This window comes from Eretmochelys imbricata, chromosome 12 (assembly GCF_965152235.1).
Source record: "Eretmochelys imbricata isolate rEreImb1 chromosome 12, rEreImb1.hap1, whole genome shotgun sequence".
Classification (NCBI taxonomy): domain Eukaryota; kingdom Metazoa; phylum Chordata; order Testudines; family Cheloniidae; genus Eretmochelys; species Eretmochelys imbricata.
The window spans coordinates 8384803-8410091 of record NC_135583.1 but is presented as its reverse complement, the minus strand read 5'-3'; the positions used below and the strand labels follow the sequence as shown (position 1 = coordinate 8410091).

At 46.2% G+C, this 25289-nt stretch overlaps 1 protein-coding gene across 1 annotated transcript in view; it reads left to right on the top strand.

The window, feature by feature from the left end:
• The window catches only part of NUP93 (nucleoporin 93), a 119745-nt gene extending 113211 nt beyond the window's left edge, over positions 1-6534 (top strand). The window contains exon 22 of the mRNA XM_077831099.1: positions 6303-6534. Within this exon, the coding sequence (XP_077687225.1) occupies positions 6303-6413 (111 nt within the window). The 3' untranslated portion in view covers positions 6414-6534. The remainder of the gene's footprint in view (positions 1-6302) is intronic.
• Positions 6535-25289: the final 18755 nt, after the last annotated feature.

Sequence of the window (25289 nt, the reverse complement as noted above, 5' to 3'; positions counted from 1 at the left end):
ACACACAAATCTCTGACCGGGTTTGGAGGCACTTTAAGCCTCGGCTACCTGACCTTGGGTTAGAACCCAAGCACTGCATTGACTGAGGCTTGAGCCTGCCCACTTTGTAGTGAGGATGCAGGCTTAAAAAAAAGGGTAAAGGCAAAGATTTATGGGGGCTCAAACCTTTAATGTTGGGAAAGAATGTCATTGTAAATCGCACTACCCTAATTTTTAAAATGTAGTTACATTCTGTACCTTCTCTTATTAAGAAAAGTGTGATAAATTTGCCCATTGATGGGATCTTTATTAGCTATTGCCTCATAACTAATGCACTGAATCCAATGATTGATGCAGTGGATTTGACTGTTACACCGTTCACTATTAAGAACCTGACTCCCTCTTCTCCTGTCATTTAGGTTAGTGCTTTGTCCCTGATGTTGCAAAACAGATTTCTAGATCTTGTTTCCATTTTAACCTGAGTGGGGTGGGGCGAGGGGGAGGGATTTAAGGGACCCCACAATCCCAAAACTTCCACACCAAGGAAACATGGAAGGACATTAGGAACATGTAGAAATTCCTCAAGGGCAGCAAAATAAACCTCCAGTATGTGTCACTGCAGGGACAGACTTTAAACTGAACTAGAGAGTTTTCAGTATTACTGGTTACGACTGGGACCAAACCTCAAGTCTTTACGCAGATAAACCTCCCATGGATAGGCCTGAGTAAGGAGTACAGGAACTTGGCCTTTAATTTAACTGGTTAGAGGGAAAAAAATCAATTCCCCCTTTAGAGTTAATAACAACTCAGGTCGTAGTCAGCTTTATTTCCTGTGTTTATCACATACGAGGCAAATACTATAGCTTGACTTGCACATTTCAGTGTTAGAGAGAACCTTTTCCACAATAGATACATTTAAAAGAGAGTAAAGTTTACATTTTTTAAAAATCAAGGTGATAAAGTACCTTTTTGCTTTGATGTACAGTCTATACTTGTATAGGTTATTTTAACTACAAAACCCAATCTTGCAATAACAATTGTAGCCTAGAGTGGCAGAAGCAAAGAAGGACTTTTAGCAGTTGGGCTGTCACGTCACTTTGAACTTACTCTTCTTATGAGAAGCAATCTCAGAATAATGCAAGATAATACCTGTAATATAATAATACCTGTAATATTATCCCAGAACTGGCGTAAGGGTGGAGGAGAGGCAGCCTTAGCTCCAAAGTCCTTTGCTTTTAAGTTAAGCCCTTTCCTTCTACTGTGTTAAGCCCTTTCCTTCTAGTGTTGTGCTGTATTGTGTAGGTTCTGTTTTCTGCCGTCTCCACTGAGGTATAACTCCGGCAAGTCCCATTGCAAGGTGCATGGTTCTTCAGGGATTATAAAACTGATCATTGACAGGATTAGCTGCTAGCTAGCAGGACTTTGCATAATACGAAATTTATGTTTTCCGGAGCCATTATAATGTCAGCTTCTTTGCTGTGAAGGTGTTCAGTGAGCAGCCTGTGCATTCCTATGCTATTGCAGTTGTGGACAGCTGCTGATTATTTTCCTTGTTTAAAAATCCTTTTAACTTTTATATTTCAGGCATGAAAGCTTGTTACCTGGCTTTCTAGCCTAGTTATGGCATCGTAGCTATTTGGTGGTGATCAGAGGCACAACTGGATTTCGGTTTCAGTACCATCCCACTCCTGTGCAACAGGAGCTTACTGTTAGATGTTGCAGTGGGCGGTATGGCTGCTGTGCCCTGTTCAGTGGAGTCACTTGTGGGAGAAGAGGACAGTGGTGCTGATCATAGCTCCACAAGAATGAAGACATCTCCCTCCTGTGGAATTAGTTACATTTGCTGGGGGATGTAAAAAAACCACAAAACTATGGCCACCATCCTCCCCTTCCTTCTGCAAAGAAGAGCTCAGACCCACAGATCTGACCCCTGGGGCATGGAAGGGGAGGTATTTAATGGCTCTCTAGCGTGCTTCCCTTTCGCCGTACCATGCAGAAACCCCACCGGGGTGGGATGGCTCTGTGGCACTCCAGTTTCACTGTTGTTGGGGTGCTTATTTTTTGGTGGGGGGAGTGGATGAGAGAAGGAAGGGGCCTTGCTCCAGCAAAATCTCGCCCACCCAAATCAGCAGGGGAAGCCAACACAAGTTCCTGTAGAGCACTTCCCCTCTGCAGATTTGGAAAATACAAACCCGCACCTCCTGGGGAGAGATTCTAGGGAAAGCTCCTGGCAGCCTGGCTCTTGTCAGCATTGTCCAGGGGACTTGGCAAGATGAGGAGAGGCTGGGCAGCAGTGTAGAGTCAAAGGTTATTCACAGAGAGATCCGTTACCTTCATCAGTTCTCTAGAGACCTGCAACTGCCTCCTGGAGCCCTTTAGCTTCTTCAGTGGTAGGGGACCCCTCCTCTCTTCGGGAGAATAGGAAATGTCACAAATAGCACTTCTTGCAGTTTCCCATCCCCATTTAGGTTATTCCTACTCAGGGGAGAATGGGACCCTGAGTTAGAAGAACCTAATTCTCTTAATCGCCACTTAAATGTGCCCACTGTTGCCAAACAGGGCCACTAGGGTGACCATCTTGAGCCATATTCCAGTGAAATCAGGGGGAGTTGTATAGGTCCATATAGAGCACACAGCAATGGGGGTGTACGCGTGCGCTTTTTCAATCTTCCTGCTTCCATTAAAATAATAAGCATCATCTCTAGCTTTCCTAATGCCAGTTGAAAGCCAAGCTACCTTTTAAAATATTTTTTAAATAGCCAGGTTTTTAAGTAGAGCAATTTTTAGGAATTTATTTAATGATGAAATTAATTGGCATTGTGGATTAAGAAACAAAATCCTATTCAGCCAGACCTGGTCTGTTTGCCAAGTTTCAGTCCGAAACAGATTACAGCAAGCCACATTACGATCTGGGAAAGCATGTTTTTAATGGCAGCGGCAGCTAAACCCTAATTAACACGTCACTGCCATGTAATACACTCACCCAGTGATTTGCTATTAACTCTTTGGGACAGCTGAAGGGCATTCTCCTGGCAGAGGAAGTGAAAAAGCCACAGTGCGTTTTTTTTTTGCAGTTTTTTTTTTCAAGGCACAAGTGAAAGTTGCGTTGTTTTGTTTCGTTGATTTCTTCCTGAATGTTCCTTGAGGAATTACAACCAATGGAACACCTACTTCTCTCGGCTTCTTTTAACCTTCTCCGAAAACCTCCACCCCTTACTGATGAGTTACTGCTGGGGTTCAGAATGGCTTTTTAAAAATATGTTGACTTCCATATCATCGCCAATGAAAAGATAAGGGGAACAGCAAATGCACTGACTTTAAAGAGGTTTGCTCAGCATTTATTCCCTGCTCCTCAGTGTTAGTATTCATCATAGGAATAATCTCTTGCCTTTCTGTACAGCGCTTTCATCTCAAAGAATCATCCCGCACTTTTACAAACGTAACCGATTCCATTCTACTCGGTGATCACTTCGCCCACTGCTAATATGCAGCCCACCTGTGGGGCAAAATGTGGCTGCCCAGCAACTGTGCCCAACAGCTTAGGGAGAGCGTAAAAGAAAAATGTTGACGGTGGGAGAAAATGCAGGGGTGATTCAGAGTCTGTGTACAGAAAGTTTTCATCTGATTTGGGATTTGGCTAGGTTACAGAGATTAATATCCCCTATCTCACTTAATAATTTTCCTGCCATTGCAGAGGCCTCAGGCATTGGTAGCAACTTTCTCCCTTCTGTCCTCTGCCTGAGGACTGAAATGCCTTAGGGTATGTCTACACCGCAATGTAAACCCAAGGTTAGTGGGACTCGAGTCAGCTGACCCACGTGAGGGAACCCTGGGCTTGAGCATCTACACTGTATTTTAACCCTGTGTTAAGAATTTTCTAACTTGTGCTCGAACCTAGGGCTCTGGTGTCCACAATGCAGTGCACAAACCTGAGTCGAAGTAACTCTGTCCCACGGTCTCTAGTGCTCCCCCCTGCCCTCCAAAGTATCGTTGGTCTAGCCCTAGGACCGTGCTGCACTGTGGGGAAAAGTTACTGCCCGCCCTGCACTTTACCAGGAAGCAGCTCACTTTGCAAAAGGCTTGATGGGTTCTTTCTCCATTGCAAACCCAGGAAGCTCTCTGATAGTGTGCTTGCAAATCGGTGATCAGAACAGAATGGGTTAACGCTGACCTGAGCTGTTATCATGGCTTCCATTTTCAGCAGAATGGATTGCAGATTGTTGGGACAGAGCGGGCTAAGGAAGTTGTCCCATGGAATTGTGGGATATTTCCGGCTCACTCCTGGTACCTGAGTCAAGTGGGACTGCATCTATGCTGCAGTAGGGCTCAGATCCTGGGTCCTGGCTTAACTCGAACTTGGACCCTCCAGCCCTGCAGAGTCTTTGGACCCTGGGTCCGAGCCCTGGGTAGGCACAATTGCAGTGTAGACACAAGGGGAATTAGGCTTGAGCCTGGGCTCAAGCACGGGCTTACGTTTCAGTGTAGACATACCCTCAGTGAAACCCAGGTTACTGGGCTCAACACACGACTAACTGGGTGAAATTTAATTGCCTCTAATATACAGGAGGTCAGGCTAGATGATCTGATGGTCCCTCCTGGCCTTAAACTCTCTGAAATATATTAAATAACCTACTGTCTCATAAATTGCAATGGGACCTGAGCGACTGCAGATCGTCAGAACCTTGGCTTTGCATCTCCCTTGAGAGGTCACCTCCAGCAATGAATTGCTGCTGCAGTGGTTCAACCCTGACTCGGCGGGAAGGGTGCCCACCAGCAGCACCGCTTGCAGCACGTTGGTGTTCCTGGAGGCCTCTCATCCAAATCCTTACTCAGCCCAACCTTGCTTACCTTGGGAGGGATGACCAACAGGATTGCAGCCCCGGATCAAAATGTGCTGATGTATTGCAGCTGTGCTGTCTGGTTTTGTGTAGTGCCATACCTTTAGAAAACAGAGCTGAAGTCCCTCTGATCCTCCCTTCCCAGGGGTTTATACACATGTTATTTATATATCACAAGTGGAATAAAATGACATTTGATCTCCGTATTAAATGAAAATTGTTTAGTATTTTCCTATAATATTATTAATCCAATTTTCCTTACATTTGAGACACTGGATTTATGCATTAGCCAAATGTGGATGCCCTTATTAAATTACATCCAGCCAGGTTCTGTTTCCATTGGCCAAATAACCAGTGTAATATTGTACTGAAAAGGGAGGGTCTTGCCCAGACAGGGTGCTGGGGTGCTGTTGTTACTGACTCCAATTATACAATAGGGTTCAATAACTCTGCGGTTTGTAAATCCCTGTACCCTGATTCATCCTGCCCTTGATTAACCATTGATATGCCCACAACAATCATGGTTGCTTCAACTTCCCAATTCATCCAGCAGACTGAGGAATGATCTTGAGTCTCATTATGTCTCTAAACACAGACTTTTCAGTATAACAATTTAAGGATACTTCATGTTTAGGAGGAAAACCTTACTGCAGGCTAACAAAAAGCCTCAGTTTTCAGCCTCAGATTTATTATGCACAGACTATGGCTAACCTAACCATGTAACCTGAAACATTCTCAAGATCCCGGAGTTGGTTTTTACGCATTTAATTTTTTTAATTCAGGAAATTTAAGAAAAATAGTTTTGGATGCTGCAGCTTGGCCACCTTCATGCATGTGTCGTATTTTCTGTTACAGTAGAGGGTGTTAACTTTAATTTAATACCTTTTATAGGCTTGATTCTCAGTTACGTTCACTGCTGTGGCAGAGCAAAGGCACCTTACAAGGAGTATAACCCACTCTGCCAGTAATAGTGTAATAGAGAATGAAGACCTAAATGTATGTGTAGTGTGGCTGACTTCCAGGATCAATAAGTTCGTATTGCCTTTCATTTGTGCTTTAAAGTGTCAATTGTCACATTGCATTGATGTGATTTTTTTTTTTTTTTTTTTGCATTTCGTAGTCCTCTTTTAAAGTAGAGAAGAATTTTGATACAGTGATGGAAATCAGTGAGATTGTTCTTGCAGCAGGGTAATACTCTGTTGCTGAAAAAGCCTTTTCTGGGGAAACTTTACATCAATGGGATTTTTAAATGAATGGGTGACTGAACATACTTTTGACAGTCACAAATGAAAATAATTGGATTTCCTTGCTAAACGTGGAGAAGCATTGTCAGAAGAGTAACAGTGTGAAAGAAAGATTATCTGTGCCTGTTTGATTTGGGAGTGTTTAATAAATGAGTCTTTAAATGAACCACTGTTCAGAGTTGAATGGTATTTCGATGGACCTAATTTAAAGTAACCAGTACTTAATTTTTTTATTTCTTAGCAACTCCGATCCCAAGCTCGTGCACTGATAACGTTTGCTGGAATGATCCCCTACAGAACGTCAGGAGACACGAATGCAAGACTGGTGCAGATGGAGGTCCTTATGAATTAGCACAGATGCTTTCAGTTAGAACTGTAGAATCCCCTTCCTGTCATTAGCTCTTTAAGCAGATGGGCCCAATATCATTTTGTATCCTGTATTTTTGTCAATGAAAATAAATTTCTTTGGTTTATATTTGTTTTTGACATCTTTTTATTTTCACCGATTTGTATTTTTTTATTCGTTTTTTAACCATTGCTTTATAGAAAAACATGCTTTAAGTAAATGGGCTGCCATACGGAGAGAGATGGGATAGCTGTTATTTTTGGAGAGGTCAGTAAACTACTGTAGAGTACAATCAGGAAGTGACAGAGGAAGCTTTTAATGGCAATGCACTTTTCTCTGATTTGAGCATTTAATAACCACACACCTTGGAAATCTTCACCTTTTTGGGCTTCTTTGAAAAATGAAGGTAATTTATAAGTTGAAAATATGTATATGTTCTTTGTCTTACATAAGAGCTGCTGTACGTAGCATACATTGTTCTCTTGTGAATAACTATATACCTTTATATGCTGCAGTTTAGCTTTACATAGAATAGGTAGAGTTGGCAGAATTAGACTTTTATTTTTTAAAGTTTTGATGAATAATATCACTGTTTATTTTTTGTATTTTTAATTTTTATCAATTTAAATGTTCACGGTTGCAGGAAATTACAGGGAGGTCAGACAATAATTATTTAATGACGATTAGACACTGCAATTTTAAAAAATCAAAAGCTTTCTAACACAAATTGTCAACATCCCTTCAAAATGTACAAAGTAAATATCCTTAAATCAAACTGTAATAAGTTCTCATGCAGCATTTTCCTTACTTTGCCTATCTTGTAAATTTAGATGATCAATGGAAATATTTTTTTTTCATGGATTAGGGTGTGTGGTGAAATGGATGTTTACTGACTTTTTTTCTGATAAAAATCTAACCCTTCCAAGCCTAAGGATAGGTAGCATAAACTGACACTTCAGAGGAGGTTTAAAATATGAGGCCAGATTCTGAGCTTACAAACGCTGGTGGAGATCCAATCTAACTGCACTGACGCCTTTGCAGGAATCGGTGAGGTTTCCAAAGAAAAACAGAAACTACTGTAACTGATTCAAAAGGATGATATTTCAGAAAAAGATTTGAACAGAAGAGTCTCATTAAATACCAGTCACTTTTTAGCCAGTCAAGACTTCAGGTTGCCATGACACAGTGTACAATTGACCCCCAGATTAGAATGCTAGAGATCTGAAAGAGGAAGACCAAAATGTTCAAATGTGGGTGTCTGACGCAGGGTACAGTTCCCGTGGTAGCAAGTACCCACAATTCCAACTGTTGTCACGAAGAGTTCTGGGTGCTTAACACCTTTGAAAATCAGTGCTGCAGTGTGGATTTTAGGTGACTAAACTTAGGCACCCAAGTTTGAAAATGTTGACTGAAGTGTGTCATCAGGAAGGCCCAGGGATTGGATTGTATGAAAACTCACGGTCTAAAATACACTTGTATATAGCGGCCTATCCATCTTAAAAATGGAATGGGACAGATACCAGCTCTTAGCCTTTTTGCTCCTGGTCCTCCATAGCACCTGCTGTGTAGCTTTTCAGATCATGGAAATGTCAGGACATACATGGTTAGAAGCACAGCAGGTGTGTTCCAAAGAGACGAACCAGCAGTCAAGAGGTTAATACACAGAATAGTACCAGCTTTCCCATCTCGGTGCCCAGGATGGGAAGAACTGGTTTCCTATTTTGCATCACTGAGTAGGATTCGTAACATGTGTAGAGGGATATATAAACACACTGCTAGTTGCTGTTCTGAGTGACTTGCAAACTATTGGGTCAGATTTTTCTAACCACCTTTTACCACACCTTTGTTATGCCTAATTTTGTCAACTGGTCTCCGCTTTACAAGAAACCACAAGACCGCACGCAGCGGGAGACTTAGTCCTGGGGAGTTCTAGACCGTGGCACTAACCTGTTAGAAAGATGACTGTTACTGGTATTGATCATCTGTATAGCACTACACGTTCTCTGGCCTGAAGAGCGTAAAGTGCAAGGAAGGACAGGAGGAGGCGTAAGATGAGAGCACAGTTCAGGGAGGGGATGTTGAGATACCTAAACATTATTCGGGGCTTGTCTACACTTACCAGGGATTGATGCGTGGCAATCAATACCTGGGTGGTAGATTTAACGGGTCTAGTGAAGACCTGCTAAATCAACCGCGGATCGCTCTCCCGTCGACTCCTGTATTCCACCGGAACGAGAAGAGTAGGGGGAGTCAACAGGAGAGCGTCTCCTGTCGACATAGCACAGTGTGGACCCCGCAGTAAGTAGATCTAAGCTACCTCGACCTGAGTCGCACTACTAGCGTAACTCAAATTGCGTAGTTCAGATCGACTTTCACACATAGTGTAGACAAGGCCTGGAGGATGTATTGGAGTGATCCTACATACCAGCTAACTGCCTACATTATGGTTTCATAATGAAAAAAATCATCACTAATTCAACATGAAAATCTCCTGTCTTTAATATTTCTGGTATGTTTGGGCATTTCCTGATATGACCCACTTCACCACTTAGTCTGATCTGCTAGAGAGCACAGGGCTGTAAACTAGACAAGAGAGTGGGGCGTCTTTTCTAAAGCCAACTGTTTAATAATCATTGACCAAATTATTTCACTTGTGTTTTTTCAGGTGAAGTCCAGTCCCCTCTCTTTCCTTCCCCAATTCTCCACCTGTCTGTACGTCAGCAAGTGCACTAACTGGACGTCCTTAGTCGTTACCTTATAACACCCTATGTAATACAGGACCCGAGGAATCATGCCTTGTCCTGAGGCAGCACTGGAACTGCTCCCTCTCCGAAGAGATCACCTTGAGAGGAGCAGGCCTTTTTCCTGAAAGGCCTGCTTGTTTATAATTCCATCCCCTTGGTTATTTGCATTGGTGCATCTTCACAGTGGGATGGAAGACTTCCCATTGCTTGTTTTTATTACTGTAGTTTCCAGTGCATGTTTATCTTGGTGGGTTGTGTGTTACTTGTTCCCGCTCTGGTTAGCTATTAAGCCATGTTATTTTATTGGTGTAATTTTGTTCTTGAATTTGGATGATTAAAGGACTCTTGGTCCTTTGCACAGCTGATGATTGTTTTTTCAAACCTGGTCTATTAGGATGCTGTTGCAGAGGCATCCAACAGATCTGGGGGAAACGGTAGATGTGATATATTTTGATTTTAGTGAGGATTTTGACATAGTGCCACGTGACAGTCTCCTAAGCAAAGTAGGGAAATGTGGTCTAGATGAAATTACTATAAAGTGCAAAAAGAAAAGGAGCACTTGTGGCACCTTAGAGACTAACCAATTTATTTGAGCATAAGCTTTCGTGAGCTACAGCTCACTTCATTGGATGCATACTGTGGAAAATACAGAAGATCTTTTTATACACACAAAGCATGAAAAAATGGGTGTTTACCTTTTTTCATGCTTTGTGTGTATAAAAAGATCTTCTGTATTTTCCACAGTATGCATCCGATGAAGTGAGCTGTAGCTCACGAAAGCTTATGCTCAAATAAATTGGTTAGTCTCTAAGGTGCCACAAGTCCTCCTTTTCTTTTTGCGAATACAGACTAACACGGCTGTTACTCTGAAACCTACTATAAAGTGGGTGCACAACTGGCTGAAAGACTTTAGTCAAAGAGTAGTTATCAATGGTTTGCTGTCACACTGGGAGGATGCATCTACTAGGGGTCCCAGAGTTATCCGTTCTGGCACTATTCAATATTTTCATTAATGGATAATGGAATGCAGAGTATGCTTAGAAAATCTGCAGATGACACCAGCTGCGGGGGGTTGCAAGCACTCTAAAGGCCAGGAATATAATTCAATATGACCGTGACAAATTGGAAAATTGGTCTGAAATTCAATAAAGACAAGTGCATTTTTAGGAAGGAAAAACCAAATGCACAGCTGCAGAATGGGAAATAACTGCCTAGGTGGTAGTCCTGCTGAAAAGGATCTGGGGATTATAGTGGATCACAAATTGAAAATGAGTCAACAATGTGATGCAGTTGCTAAAAAGCTAATATGATTCTGGGGTGTATTAACAAGGGATGTAATTGTCCCACTCAGCTCGGGACTGGTGAGGCCTCAGCTGCAGTACTGTGCTCAATTCTGGGTGCCGCACTTTAGGAAAAATATGGACAATTTGGAGAGAGTCCAGAGGAGAGCAACAAAAATGATCAAAGCTTTAGAAAACGTGACCTGTGAGAAAAGGTTTTAAAAAAACAAACAAACCCTGGGTATGTTTAGTCTTGAGAAAAGACTGAGGTAAGGACCTGATAATAGTTTTCAAATATGTTACGGGCTGTTATAAAAAGGATGGTGATCAATTGTTCTTGTCCCCTGAAGGTGGGACCAGTAATGGGATTGATCTGCAGCAAGAGGGACTCAGGTTAGGTATTGGGAAAAACTCTCTAACTATAAGGTTAGGCTCTGGGACAGGCTTCCGAGGGAGGTTGTGGAATCCCCATCACTGTAAGTTCTTAAGAACAAGTTGGACAAACAGGGATGGTCTAGGTTTACTTGGTCTTGCCTCAGTGAAGGAGGCTGGACTTGATGACTTTTTGAGATTCCCTTCCAGCCCTACATGGCCATGATCTCGCAGCCTGAACCCAAAATAATTACCAAAAAACAGACCCATTGAAGCAAACTTCATTTTAAGCCGCTCCTTCCATGTCATAGTGGCTGTAACTCCTGCCTCTGTGGCCTCTTCTTAAGCATATGTTTTAGCCGAAAGCTGGGCTGAAACAGGGATGACTTGCGCTGTGCTTTAACAGCCCACACGCCTGGTCTCTTGGAAACTGACAGGGAAATAGATCCCATAGATGAAGACCCTTGGCTAAGAAAACATGGTGCTAACCCTGGAAAGCTCCATCCTAGCTCTCAACGCTAGCAGAGTCCTAGCAGGTTGCAGGGGATAGGCAATTTCTCAGTGTAGCATGATGAATGGCAGTGAGATGTGCAAGGAGAGAGGGGATACCCTGATGAATAAAGTACCAGTGAAATAACACTGCTGTGTTTCATGCTAGGTTTATAGGTTTCAAAGTAGCTCAGCTTTAGTCTTTCTTCCTCGGAGATCTTGTCCATAGTCCAGCTTAAATCTCCGAGTGTAGTGGGGTGGCCTCACCCCACGAGCATGTTGCTCTTTTTGTAAACCTGCCCTTACAGGAGGCTAGTGGACAGTTACAGATGTCCAGACCAAGGGTGGTTTTGCCCTCATTTCCAGATCCCACCTTCCTCCAGTCAGGGATTGATATCGTTGATGGGAGGACTGCATAGACATAAGTAGAGGGCTTTTGTTTTCCATTCCCTTTGCTTTTCATGGGCCCGCTAGCTCTCTGGGAAGAGAAAAGCACCTCCCGGTCTCTTCTCCCATCCATGCCCAAGTGCAGGTGGTGCTAATTCCTGTACAATAAGTCTCCTTTATGTTTCCAGGACAGCAGACTCTGTGACTTGTCTACTGTGCTGTATTCTGTGCCTAGTAAATCCATCTCTGTTCTGCTGTAAGTAAGTGCTTTGCTGCACAGGGCTGGGCTTTAGCTGCTTTGCTGAATCAGGACCTTAGTGACTCTCCATCTGTTATTCTGCTGTAAACATCTGAGATTAAATAAATCTTATAGTTACAAGTTTATTCTTAGAGAAGGGGGAAGCTTTCAATTTCTGCTCCCTTGGGACTCTGCCATGTAGAAAAGAACTTCTTTCTGCTTTATTCAGCTGGCCTATTTTCAGTTTTATCCTTTCTTAAGAAGCTCCAAATACACATTTTATTGCATTTCTCTCTGCCCCTTTCCCTGGTTTCTGTTTGTTACAGCTGTGTTCAGCTGCCCTTGGCATGAAATGTGTTTGCTTCTGTACCATTGCTCCCAGGTTTCTTAAGGTGTTTAATTTACTCTCTTGTTTTGGGGACTTTAGCTAGGAGACACAGTTTGTTTGTTCGTAATATTAATTCCCTTCACAGCTTTTTTGTGTGACCTGCCCAGAAATACTGTCCCTGGCGAAGCTCTTTTCCCTCCCATGTGTTTTGTTTGTTTGCTGTTTGGTTGGTTGGGGTTTTTTACTCTTCTGGTCTAGTTACTCTGCACAGCATCTTCTCAAATGTAGTCCTCTCCTTTTCCAAGATATGGTCATCAGTGCTCTGGGTGAGGTCTGGTCTCAGCTGGTGGAACATGAGATTATTCATCACAGGATGGGGATCGGAGCCACATGTTGGGCCTGGTGCTCTTTTAAGTTCTGTGATTCTATATGTATCCTGTAGGGAACAATCCTGTGCTGGCAAAGAGATGGTCTGGATGAATCGAATAACCCTTTTCCATCTCTGTTCTGATACTAACTGGTGTCTTTCAAAGGCACAGTACCAGTTCTCCCCTAAAGAGTAAACCAGCCATTGTTCAAGATACCATTATGATGCCCTAGTTCACTACCATTCTGGTAAACTTCAGGCCAATGGTGTTTGGGGCAACGCCAACAAAAGGCCTGGTCCGACCAACTGAGTTAGACTGATCTTTTTCAATGGTCTTTGTAAGCCAGGATCCTAACTCAGGTGTTCTGGGTGGGGTGGCGCCCAAGCTCTCTCCATTGCTGAAGGAGACTATCTAAAACAAATAAAACCTGGGCATGTTTAGTCTTGAGAAATGAAGACTGACGGGGGGACCTGGTAAGTGTTGAACTATGTGAAGGGCTGTTAGAGAGGACGGTGATAGGAGAAATGGAGCGAGGGAGATTTAGGTTAGATATTAGGAAAAACTTTCTACCAATAAGGATATGAGAATACTGGAATAGGCTTTCCAGGGAGGTTGTGGAATCACCTTTCTAGGAAACCGTATTGCATGAAGGGCCTTAATCTAAAGAGTACAAACTTCCACTGGCCAAAGTATTTCTCTGAAACTGTTGATGTTGCCAGATCCTCTGAGTGAACTAAAGTACAGTTATTTTCCGGAAAGTGACCTTGGGTGTCATTTTTTCCATTAATGAGCCAAGTTTGCTGCTGCTGTAAATTGGCAAAACACCATTGGCGTCAATGAAGCTCTGCTCATTTGTCTCCAAGAAGAGCGTTTGCCCCAGTGGACCCCTGTAACATTTTCTCAGGGTATAAGTGAAAGGATGAGGTTTGGGGTTTTGTTCAACTCTCAACGCTGCGAACTAAAGCTGGAGTCTGACCATACCGTGAGGGTCTTTCTGGTTCCGTGCCTCATCCCCAGCCATAAAGATTCTCCAGTTGGAACTTAAGTTAGCAGCTCCAAGGAGGGCTCCTCAATATTCAATAGCATGCAGCTCATTCTCTTAGCTGTGTTAGAGCTACAGTGGTGACAGCTTTAAAAAAAAGGACACCTTGCTATTGAAGTAGGTAGATCTGACTGTCGACAACAGGGAGCGGCGTTATTGAGTAGGAAAGTGCCATTTTACACGTCACATTTCTGGTTGTAACAGCTCTTTAGTGAAACATCTGTCACTATCTTGACTTTAGTTTAACAGGTCTTCTAGCTTTGAGGACTTAGTTAATTGACAAATTGACAGTGGAATAGACTGCTACCTCTGAGTTGGGCATGTGTTTAAGGACATTTTAAACAATATTTTTTGCAGGGGAAGGCTGATGGGTTTACATAGAGGGAACATTTTTTTTAGCAGCAAAGCTAAAAATCATCACTGTGTAGTTCTAGCATGTGTTACTTGCCCAGTAAAAGAACAGTTAAAGTAAATATCCTTTTTTCATTCCCGCCCCGCAAGCATTTGTTTGAACTGGGTAAGGAGCGTTTGCTGTAGCTCCCTAAGCTAAACCGTGAGTTATTTCTGGCTGTCAAGATCTCTGGCCTGCAGTTATTCCTCCAGCTGGCTGCATGCAGTTTGTGGCTAACCTGCTGGCCATCATCGCCTCTCAGATGTCTCTCCGGGAACTGCACTGAGATTAGCCTTGGGCTGTAAGTAGAAATCTTTGCACGAGCTGGAGCTGAACCGCACAGCCCTGCTTTGTGCGAACTCTTCGCCTTGTGCCAACGAGGAGAAAGTCTGTTTAAACACATTTCCAGGACATCTTCCTGCGTTCTCCCAAAAGGTTTGCAGATCAGTTTCTTTATCTGATTTTTTTTTTTTTAAATAACGATACATATGTCGACCTCATAGGGGGTATTTGTTTAAAAGTGTTCCCAGTTGAGATCCTGGTGCTTTCCGTCATGTATATTGTGCTCGAATAATACTGAGGACTACTTAGCACTTCTCAGAGGTCCAGTACACGGCCCACTGATGTCAATATGTTCCCCACTGGTTCAGGCTCTACGTGGAGTAATATAGGCTCCAATTCAGCAAAGCATTTAAACGCGATGGTTCATTGATTTCAATGAGACTTAAGCACATGCTTATGTCCTCTGCTGAATCTGGGTTTTGATGATGTTTCTGCTTTGTAAGCTGCCTGGCCGGAATGCAGAACACCAGGCAGGAAGAAAGTCTAGTTTGGATAATCAGTTCTGTTATGTTTTTAAAAATACATGTGTCCTTTTTAAAGAAGTCAATAGCTATCTTGTATTCTATTCTATTATAGGAGTGTCCCTTAGAGCTACTTCACCATCTGATGGAGCCACAAGATATCTATTGCTATGTCCTGATGTTGCAGCAGCAGGGGATGAGATTGCATTGCAGCGTGATAATGTTTTTCACCTGCTTGGTTCTTCTCTTTCACCACAATCCTGGCTGCTGAGAGGAAATGGGTGTAGGCTCCTTTCCTGCCTGGGACTGGAGATGTTGGTAAATCGATCCTGCCAGATCTTTTGGCTCAGTGCTCTCCACGCTGTCTGATACAAGTATATATGACAGACCTATGGGAGCCAATCAGGCACACTGATTCTGGTAACACAAGGCACACCGGGAGTCTGCCAGTGTAAGCGAGATGAGAATCAGTTTATAGGCACCGCAAAGCCAGTGAAGGGCCCTGAAGGGCAATCTGTAACTCGCTTACCAGCCACCAAAGGAGAAACACGTATTTAAAATATAAACGTTTGTTGGCTTCTGAGTGCGTTGCTGCGCTGATGTAATTCTCAGAGTCTGTCCATCTGGCCACATCGACGCTACCGCTTATGTCGGCAAAACCCCACACCCAGATTTCACCGGCAAAACCCCACACCCAGATTTTGCCGGCATAAGCAGTAGTGTGCACAGTGCTGTTGGCGGGAGAGCTGCTTACACCAACAAAGCTCCTACTGCTCGCTCGTGGAGGTGGTTTTATTTTACTGCCGGGAGAGCTCTCTCCCGTTGGCATAGAGGGGCTGACAATAGCCTGTGTCAGTATCTACTACTACTGAAAAACTGGCTTCTGGGTTTAATGCCTGGCTCCCTGTTGAGTACAGATTCCAGTTCAAGGTCTTTGTCCTGATCTTCAGAGCTTTCAATCCGGACGGGATCAACGAGCGAGGGGAGAGGCTGTCTCTCCCTCCACCACGATGCTAACCTCCCACAACAACTTTGTTCCACGGGCACAATGACAATCTCAACCCCTAGCGTGACACCTGCAAGCACATGAGTGGGACCCATGCTATGGATTTGTCCCTTGCAAGAGATAAGAGAAACTGATGGGCTCACTGCTTTCAGAACAAAATGCAAAACTCAGTTCTGTGATTAAGCTTTCCCTCAATATGCTGTAAACCCCCGTCATGCCAACCTCCCTCCCTCAAAAAAAGGAACCCCAAAACCTTCCAACTAATCAAGCTATTTCTCCACAGGCTGGGAAGGAAGAAAAAGAGATTGTTGTTAGATCTGTTTTTAAATACCTGGGGAGAGGGGTGCTCAGATCCTGCTGGAATGCGAGTTGCCATCTAATTCTGTGCCGTTCTGTTCAGACCCTCATCCCTCTGGTGTCTGAATGGGCCCTGGGTGGGTGGGGAAGTTGGGCCGCTTTTGCTTGCCCTGTAAGATATTCAGAAACTGTCTGAACAACTCCTGTATTTTCCCTTTTCAGACTTCCCTGTGGTTTCAGACATTCAGTTTCATTCTGCACTGTGTATTTTCAATGCTAAGGCCCTGCTCGTATGTTGTTGTAATGTAATGCAATGCCTCTCCGTTCCAGTGCAGTAGATTTCCTCTTCCCTGGCGTGCGCCAGAGGAGATGGAAACATGTCAATTAAAACCTTGTCCCGATTGTTAACAGCTCGGAGGAATAAACTCTGCTGGCAGAACGTTAAAAACAAGCTGTCGATAACGCACTGAAATGTTTCTCTTTTTAAACTAGATTAAGGTTCATTTGTCTTGTTTAACAGCCAGAATGGACCAAAGGAAAGTGAACAAAGGCCCCCCAGAGCAGAATTTGTCGGCATCTCTTAACTCTGTGAATAGAGGCTTGTTCTGCTGGACACGCTGCTTGACTGAGCCAGGTGTAGCATTTATCCCTTGATTAGAGTCACGGAGATGGATTGCCTTGACTCCGTTCCCTGGCACGCAGCCCAATCAAGTGGGTGGGTTGCTCGTCGGTGAGCTGCTGCATGGAATTCTACTGCTGTGTTTTATCAGTTTGATGCCACTGGGTTGCTGTTATGTGGCGTCGAAGCCAGCATTTAGAAAGGCTTTGGCTGGGCCAGTGCAAATGGTTTCCCCTTCTATAACAAAGGCTAGCTCCAGAACTCCTTCATTATTGTCAGAAATAGCAGGAGGTGGTGAGATGCCAGCTCATGGCAAAGGGATACAATAGCTGGGGGGGGGGGGGAATGGAACGAGTAAGCTGTGACCGCAGGGGGTTTGTTGAAAGGTTTCTGCAATCTGCTTTAGTGCGCCACGGGACTGAGAATCCTGCGCCACGGGACTGAGAATCCTGCGCCACGGGACTGAGAAGCTGTTTGCAGAGGGGGAGGAGAGTCCTGGAGTCACAGGATGGCGTAAGGTATTGTTGCTGCAGCTGGTGTTGTGAATCAGGCCGACAACAAGCTCATCCTACTATCCGGCTATTTCACTACACCAGGGTTGCATCATACCACTCAACTTCGCTACACAGCCAGCGCCAGGAGTCTTCTGCGTTCCTCCACCCTTGCTGCGCCTGCTTTGATTGTACACCGCTTGGCTCCAACTTTGATGTACAACTCGCATGTCCTTGGAGACAGCTGATGCCTGTTATTTAAATATGTTGCCAAAATAAAGCCCTTCCCTACAAGGCGTGTGAGATTTCCTGACCTGGAGCTCTTTTGAATGGAAGTTGATGAACTTGCGGGAGTGAAATTTTGAAGTTTTGGATGGGTTACGGCAGAGTAGAGCTGAGTGATCTCTGCTGATCCTGAGTGACTCCCAATGCAGTTTAGTCAGGTAGAATTTTCGGGAAAGGTTTAAATTCCGTTTGTGAGCCCTGAGGCTGTCTCTTAATTGGAGGGCTCTAGCTCTCTTTTAAAAACAGATCCTTTTATGCACATTAATATGAGCAGTTGGTGGTGCTAAGAGTGGGTAGTCATGCTTCTGTTTCAAGCTGTCAGTTGCCTCCTGGGTCAGGAAGGCCTTTTTGCTTTGGACCAAAGGAAGCAGCGTGAAGTGAACAAAGGCCCCGGAGCAGAAATTTGTTGGCATCTCTTAACTCCGTGAATAGAGGCTTGTTCTACTGGACACGCTGCTTGAATGAGCCAGGTGTAGCATTTATCCCTTGATTGGAGTCCCTGAAATGCATTGTCCGCATTCTGTTCCCTAGCACGCAGCCCTGTAAAGTCCATGGGCTGGTCCTCAAGGAGCTGCTGAATGGAATTCTAGTGTTGTTTTTGGAGTCCCCTTAAGTAGTGTTGTCCACTGCACAGAAGATACTGGGTCTGATCCAATCATCTGCTCCAGGAGAGTAATGTTCTAAGGGTTTTGGCTGTGTAACAGTTTCTGATAGGGAACTGTAGGAAAGCCTGGTCCTCCTCGTGCCTTACAGCATGCCTGCCTGGGCCAGTGCTGTTCAGGGGGTAGAGATTGCCACTTCCGCTATGCATGGCAGGGCAGCTGAACCGTTCCCCTACCCTCTGCGTCAGCTCCCCTGAAGACACTGATTTGTGTGGTCCCTTGCAGAGGCCCACGTGTTAAGTGTCCACCACCACTTCCAAGCAGCATAATTAAAGAGATTTTATTAGCCAGTTGTCAGAAGAAAGACCGCGGGAAATAACTGTACTGAGGTGGATGCTCTGATAAGCACTGCTGGGTAGGCACAAAGCATGGGGCTGGAACCTCACAGGGCAGCGAACGACAGCGTCTCTGATTCATCGCAAGGTAGCCTTTTAATCTTTCTGCAGCTCAGGGGACACGTGCTTGTTAGCTCTCGGTCACGTGCCCCGGAAAGGGTCAGGACATTGAGTAAGCCACTGACTTTCCTCCACAGGGCCTCAGTTCCCAGCACTACATCTCCAACGCTCAGCTCCTGGGGGATTTGTCTCTCCCGCACAGGCTGGTCTCTTCCAAACCGATGGCAAAGAGAAGTGAGCATCTCTCTCGGGGTTCCCCCAAGGCCTCATCCACTTGGTTCCCCAAGAACTCAGTTCGACTCCGGTTCCTTTGTTTGGCATACACTAAAGCCATGCTGAGTTGAGCAGACTCAAGCCAAGGGGTTGGGTATAGGGTGAACCACAGATCCCAAGTTACACGGCAGACCTCTTCCTTTATCTATATTTACACAGTATATTTACACAGTATATCGCCTTTCTTTATCTTCCTTTACCTCTTCCTTTATCTATATTTCACTGGACATTGCCTCACATGCTTTGGGATTGGTTGGTCTCTGTAGGAACCAATCCCTGCACTACATGTTCTGGCCGCACACTGGCCGTGCACTACTTCCTCTCTACCTCACCTTACGTTCCAGGCATATCTTATCCATTGCTACCTTGTCCATCGGAAATGGTTCCCTCCCTGGGTGCGCCCCTTTCTCTTAGCTAGTGTAGACATTCTGTTTTTAGCCTGCTGATCCATTTAGCTCCCTAATCCTGTCTCCCAAGAAATGTGGCCACACCCATGTCAAGCCAGGCCTCCACCCTTACCAACCAACAGCTGGGACCAGCTATCGTAAGCAGCTAGAAATGGCAGAGTCCAGACTCAAACTGGGGCATAGCTTTAGTTCAGCGTTCAGCATTCACATAAGTTTACTCTCCGGAAGGCTCTGCATTCATCCCAGAAACCCCTAGTGAAGGCATTGCCGTAGGGATCGTAAGAAGCAATCATACATGTGTACCGTCAATGTAGGGTTTAAATGATTATTCAGTTTGCATGATCGTGGCCCCTAGGAGCCCTCATCACAGACCAGGACCCTGTTGTGCGAGGTGCTGTACAAACCCAGAACACACACAATCCCTGCCCCCATGGGTTTACAATCTAGCTATAAAGCTGGATTTTCCAGTGGTGCTAACTACGTTTATTTCTTTTGAAATAAGAGCTCAGCATAAGGGTGTCTAGAATAAAACATTTATGTTGATGGACCTGGTTTATTACACTGATCTAAAAAAAATAAAAGTTACAATGTGAAGTGACTGAGTGGCTACTACCAGTCTTGACACAAGCCAGCCAGAACACACCGTGCCTGCATACACTCTGACTACTTGGGGATGCTCAGGTCATGCAGAACTGTGTTTTCTTAGGAGCAAAATAATCTATTTGGTTCCTATACTGTGCCCATCACCCTGGCATCTGAGCACCTTCCAGGAATGCGTTTGGTGCCGTGACGAGTGTCAGCCGTATGGCCTGTGGCCTTGGGATAATTTAGAGTGATCAGCCATCAGACAGCCGGCTCTTCGCCCCTGTTAGTTACTATTTCCATAATAATGCTGCCGTTGGGGTAGCTAGATGGTCATGACGCTTCTGAACAGGCCCGTGGAGGTGACGCTGTGCTCAGCCAAGGACTAAGCCTAGTGCCTGCCCAGTGCAAGGTGCCTGGAGGGTAGCACATGTGAGTCGGCAGGGGAGGGGCAAACAGCCAGGTCCTGGCAGCTTCTACGCTCTCTGCATATTTCATATGTAGGTGGGAGCCCGAGCTGCTGAGGAGCAAGCAGACAGAACCAGCGGGAGAGTGAGGCGCCCATTAAGACATAGCACTGGGTTTAAATCGCTCCTCAGGGAGGTGTCCTGGTTAAGCACGTCTGGATGAAGTGGATCATTCTCCATACCAGTGGTGCACCATGTAGAGAACAGGGCTGGCGCTCTGTGGGAAGGGTGTGGTCTGCAGCCTGGGTTCAATTCCCGCCTCTGCTACGAACCACGGGCAAGTCACAATCTCTCAGTGCCTCAGTTCCCCATTCGTAAACCACTGACAATAATACTCCTCCCCTTCATTGCTTAGATTGCAAGCTCCTTGGGGCAGGGAGTGTCTCTCACTATGTGAATTTACAGCACCCAGCGTAAGACAGTCCTCATCTTGGTTGGGTATTCTAGGTGCTGCTGGAATACAAGCTGCTACTCCAATGTGGGGCATTGCAGATCCTGGCTATGATTCATTTCAAGAACCTGCTCCATCTATTGTCAGCCCTCTGAGCCATCAGTTTCCCACTGCAGATGCATAATTTCTGTTGCAAATCATCTCATTTCGTGCAGCTTTTCCTGCCCTTTGTCATGCTGTAGCATTGTGAATGCTATTACGCACTGCCTCAGTTTCCCCGTCATTGCCTCCCTTCCTCGGAAACTCTTCCTTTCTTCCCTCACAGATTGTGGGCCTCTCCGTCTGTTGTAACTGGACAGCTACCCAGAAGGCAAGTTCACATGATACAGTGTTTTACCTGGAAAGGGTTTTGTCCGCTTTAATTTCCCTCTGATTGCCATGTGTCTTACATGTAATTCTTGCCGAGAGATTTGCAGTTTAGACACTGGAAAGGCCCCCAAACCCCAGACAGTTTCCCTCCTTGTCTTTATTTAGCGCTGGAGAGTTGCAGTTATTTTGTATTTACTGGAGACAGACCCAATTCAGAAAGTCTGGATCCAGATCTGCACCAGCAAGACGGACTTGTGGTTATTGCACTGGACTGGATCTCAGGCAAATTGGCTTCAGTTTACCAGCTCTGCCACAGGCTGTCTGGGTGACCTTGGGTAAGTCATTTAATCAGAAAAATAGGGATAGTGCTCCTTTCGGTTTGTCTAGTGAGAGCCCGTTGGGGCAGGAACTCTCTCTTACTATATATACGAACAGCTCCCAGCACCAAGAAGTCTCCTTAACTGGTCAAACACTGAAAAAATTGAGAAAAATTAAAAATGATTCTTTTTCCAAAAATGAAAAAATTTCACAAATATTTTGGTCAAATCATAAAATCAAGCTGTATTGACAGCCATTACAGCAGTACCCTAGTGTCTCTCGGGCATGCCTCAAGCACTAGCTTAAAGTTCTTTGTTGAACTGAGGCCTTCAACAGAGCAGAGGTCTCCTTTATGTACAACCAGCTTCACAGTCCACAAGGCGTGCCTTGGGCAGAAAAAATGAATTCAAGACCACGTCTCACTGTCCAACACCCCAAAGGGAAAGCCTCTCAGCTGGGTTAGGGGACGAGGCCTGCCATGAAATCTGAAGTTTTATACAGTGTGAAACCGCAAAGCGCCACTGGATCATGTCGTCTAACCTAGAAGGAGATGAATTTACCCTAGGGTGTGTACTCGACTAAACCCCACCCTGCCAGCTAGAAGTTGGGAGATTTTTTTTTTTTAGTTGAAACAACTGAACAAAAGTATGCCCAAGTGCCTGGTGCAAGTAAACTCTACCAAAGCTGGTGCTTGATCCTGCAGGGTACCAAGTATTCTGGCTCTGATCCTGTATAGCACTTAAACACATGCTTAAATTTAATCACCTGCTTAACATTAACCACCTGCTTAAGTGCCTTGCTGGGGCGGGTCTGCAATGCTCTTCATGGTGCAGGTTGGGCCTATGGAGCAGTTGACTGTTGATTAATGACACCCCTTCTAATGACAACTGATTATTCCTCCTGGCCCTGAGGGTGGGATGCCCTAAGCTTTTTTGGCGGCAAGATGGGGCTGTTATCTGTTACTACCCCCTTGCGGCCAGATGGGGAGCTGCGCTACCGGACTCCACCCTCCGTATGCCACCACATCCAATTCTGCTTATCAAGTCCTTGTTATGAGCCACCCCTCTGGCCAGGTCCTTAGTAGGCTCTGTCCCTTGCAGGCTAACAGGGGGGAGTGGCTCTAGCTCAGTGGTTCTCAGCCTGTGGCCTGTGGGCCGCTTGTGGCCCACTCAGCACAGAGCTGTGGCCCGTGTGACGCGCTCAGGGCCATACAGGTTGTGTTGGATGCAGCCTACATAACACGTTGTAGGCCATATATGTGGCCCACACTGGTAAGCCGGTTGAGAACCCCTGTTCGAGGGGATTCGACAGCCCTCGGCCTAGAGGGTTTAGAGCCTTCTCTACACTCCTCCCCTGGGGTTTAGGGGAACCCAGGCCCCACCCACGCCCCTGGGCTCCAACGCAGGGTCCTCGTGTGGAACAGAGCCTGGCCGGAGCCCCCCCCTCAAGTCTGAGCCACCCCAGCGCCTGAGCCCAGCTCAGCAGGGATAGCCCCACCTCAGGTGGTGCCCGGACATGGTGCTGAGCTGCCCAGTGGCAGGACAAGCAGGCGGAGACCCTGGAGCCCAGGGTGGGGGGCCAGACTGTGTCCACAGAGGCCTGGCCTGGTGCTGCAGGCAGAGTCTGTCCCAGTGAGCTAACCCTGTCCCTGGTGTGCCGGCGGTGAGTCCAGCCCCCCCCCGGTGCCTGTGAGGGGAGCTGGGGCTGGTGCCAGCATGGGAGGGAGGAGCGGGGATAGGGGTGCAGAGCGGGGAGCCAGCTGCAGCTAGTGGCCCTGCGACACAGCTCCCCGCACTCCCCCAGGCCCTTCCCCCAGACCCCTACCCAAATCCCCCATAATAGATCCTCAAATCATCTCCTACCCACCCCCTGCCATAATCTTCCTAATAACCATCCTGCCACAACATCCAACCTGCCCCCTCACAGCTCCTCCACGCCCCCAAACCCTGCTTAACCCCCACCCGCGAATAAATTCAAACCCTCCTAATGCCATGGCCCCCTGCCCATCCCACCTCCCCACCATACTAACCCCATTTCCTCAAATAAACCCACCCCTTGCGGCACCCCCCGAAAACACCCCAATGAAACACCCCCCTACCAAAACCCTCCCTCCACTCCCCAAAGCCCCACATCCCCACCCCCAAACCTTCCCCTGCCACTGCTTCCCACCCCCCCCCCTTCCCCAGTAAACCCCCCATCTTAAAAGCTCCCCCATCCCTCACTGGCCCCAAACCACATCCCTCCCACCAGTCTTCTGCCTCAGCATGTTCCTCCCCCTGCCCCTGCTGCACCCCTTATTCCCCTCAGGGCCTTTCTGCTGTCTCCAGCATCCAAGTCCATTTAGTCTGAATAGATCAGCACAAATGTCCCCAATTCCTGGCTGCATCAATCCCCCCTGCTCCCTTCTTCAATTGCTCCAGCCCCGTATAGCTTGCCCAGGAACTCCCCACAGGGTCCCTCACTCCTTTAGCCCTGGCATCAGCATCCCATCGTCGCTTTGGAGTGTTACACAGGGCTGGTGATATTTCCCCTCCTCTCATTGTCTTCTTGGGGTGATCTGATGGCTAGACCCAGCCCCCATGTTGGGGAGCCTGCCACAGCAAATCTACGAGCGGGGAGAGCCAAAGGGCCGGAGTGGGACCCTGCGGGACAGAAGCCGCCATTGCGGGCTGAGTGTGGGGCAGGCTTGTGCTCCGCTCCTCACCTGAGGCCTGCCCTGCGCCCCGGCCCAGGATAGAGACAGTTGACCCCACATGCACACTGGAGAGTGGGGCCTGTCAGTTTTCCTCAGCACACCCCCCCGGCCCCGCAAAGATCATTTTCCTCAGTCGCTTATGGTTGGACGTCTAACAAGCCTCTTGCCTTCACAGCTCTGGGAACCTGAGTCCCTTCTCTTTCCCCTCCCAAGCCCAGCCAGCTGGCAGTACTGGCTTCCCTTCTGCCGGAGGAGATGGACGATGGGAGGGTAAAGCTTAAACTGTCAGCCTGAGAGTCAGTGGACTTCAGATTTGGGGATCCACCCTTGGCCTGAGCATTTCAGATCCTTCATTAGCACCCACCAGAAAGAAGGGGACCAACTGAATGCACAGTAATGTTACAGACAGGTGGCTGGTTTGCGAGGCTCCAGAAATGTCTGAAGGGGATGAGTGTGCTGACGCAAGTTAGTGTTGCTTTACGCAGGGTCTTGTGAGGTAGATTGTGTAACCTTTACCCAAGCGAGGGAGTGCTTACCAAAGTGCGTAAGCTCATTGCTGTCAGGTGGCCTCACATGAGTAAGAGCCCACCCAAGGGAGCAAAAGGTGCGTAAGCTCGTCCTCTGAGGCGCATAAGCTAGCTGTCTGCGGGCCAGTACATAAAACAATACAACCCAGAAGGAAATAACCCCCAGTAAAAGGAAGGCAGGTGAAAAGTGTAATGTGAATACAAAAGATCGCCAGAGGCACTCCAGAGAACAGACTGAATTTTCCATTAACCCGCCAGCCAGCATATACAGGGCTGAATTTCAAATGGCTTTTCTGGTGTCGCACTCAAACTTTATGACCTGACTTCTATTTGCTGTCTTGAGAGATCTTATCTGTAACTGCTTTTAAATGGACATGTGACTTCGGGAACAAGCGTCCCAGTGTTCAGTCCCTGGAAAAGCCCCTCGCCGCCACACACACGCGTACACCCACCTCTGTGCTCTTCAGAAGTTCTGTTTGATCAGATGAGATCAGCATTTAGGCCCCGATTCAGGCAGCCCGTCCCTATTCAGGGCAGCGCTTGAGAACATGCTTGTCTTTAAGTGCACGATTACGCGCCATTGAGGTCAACTTGAAATTTAGGAGCTGTCCCCCTCATTGAAGCCAGTGGAACCTGAGCCTGGTTTTGGGGGCTCT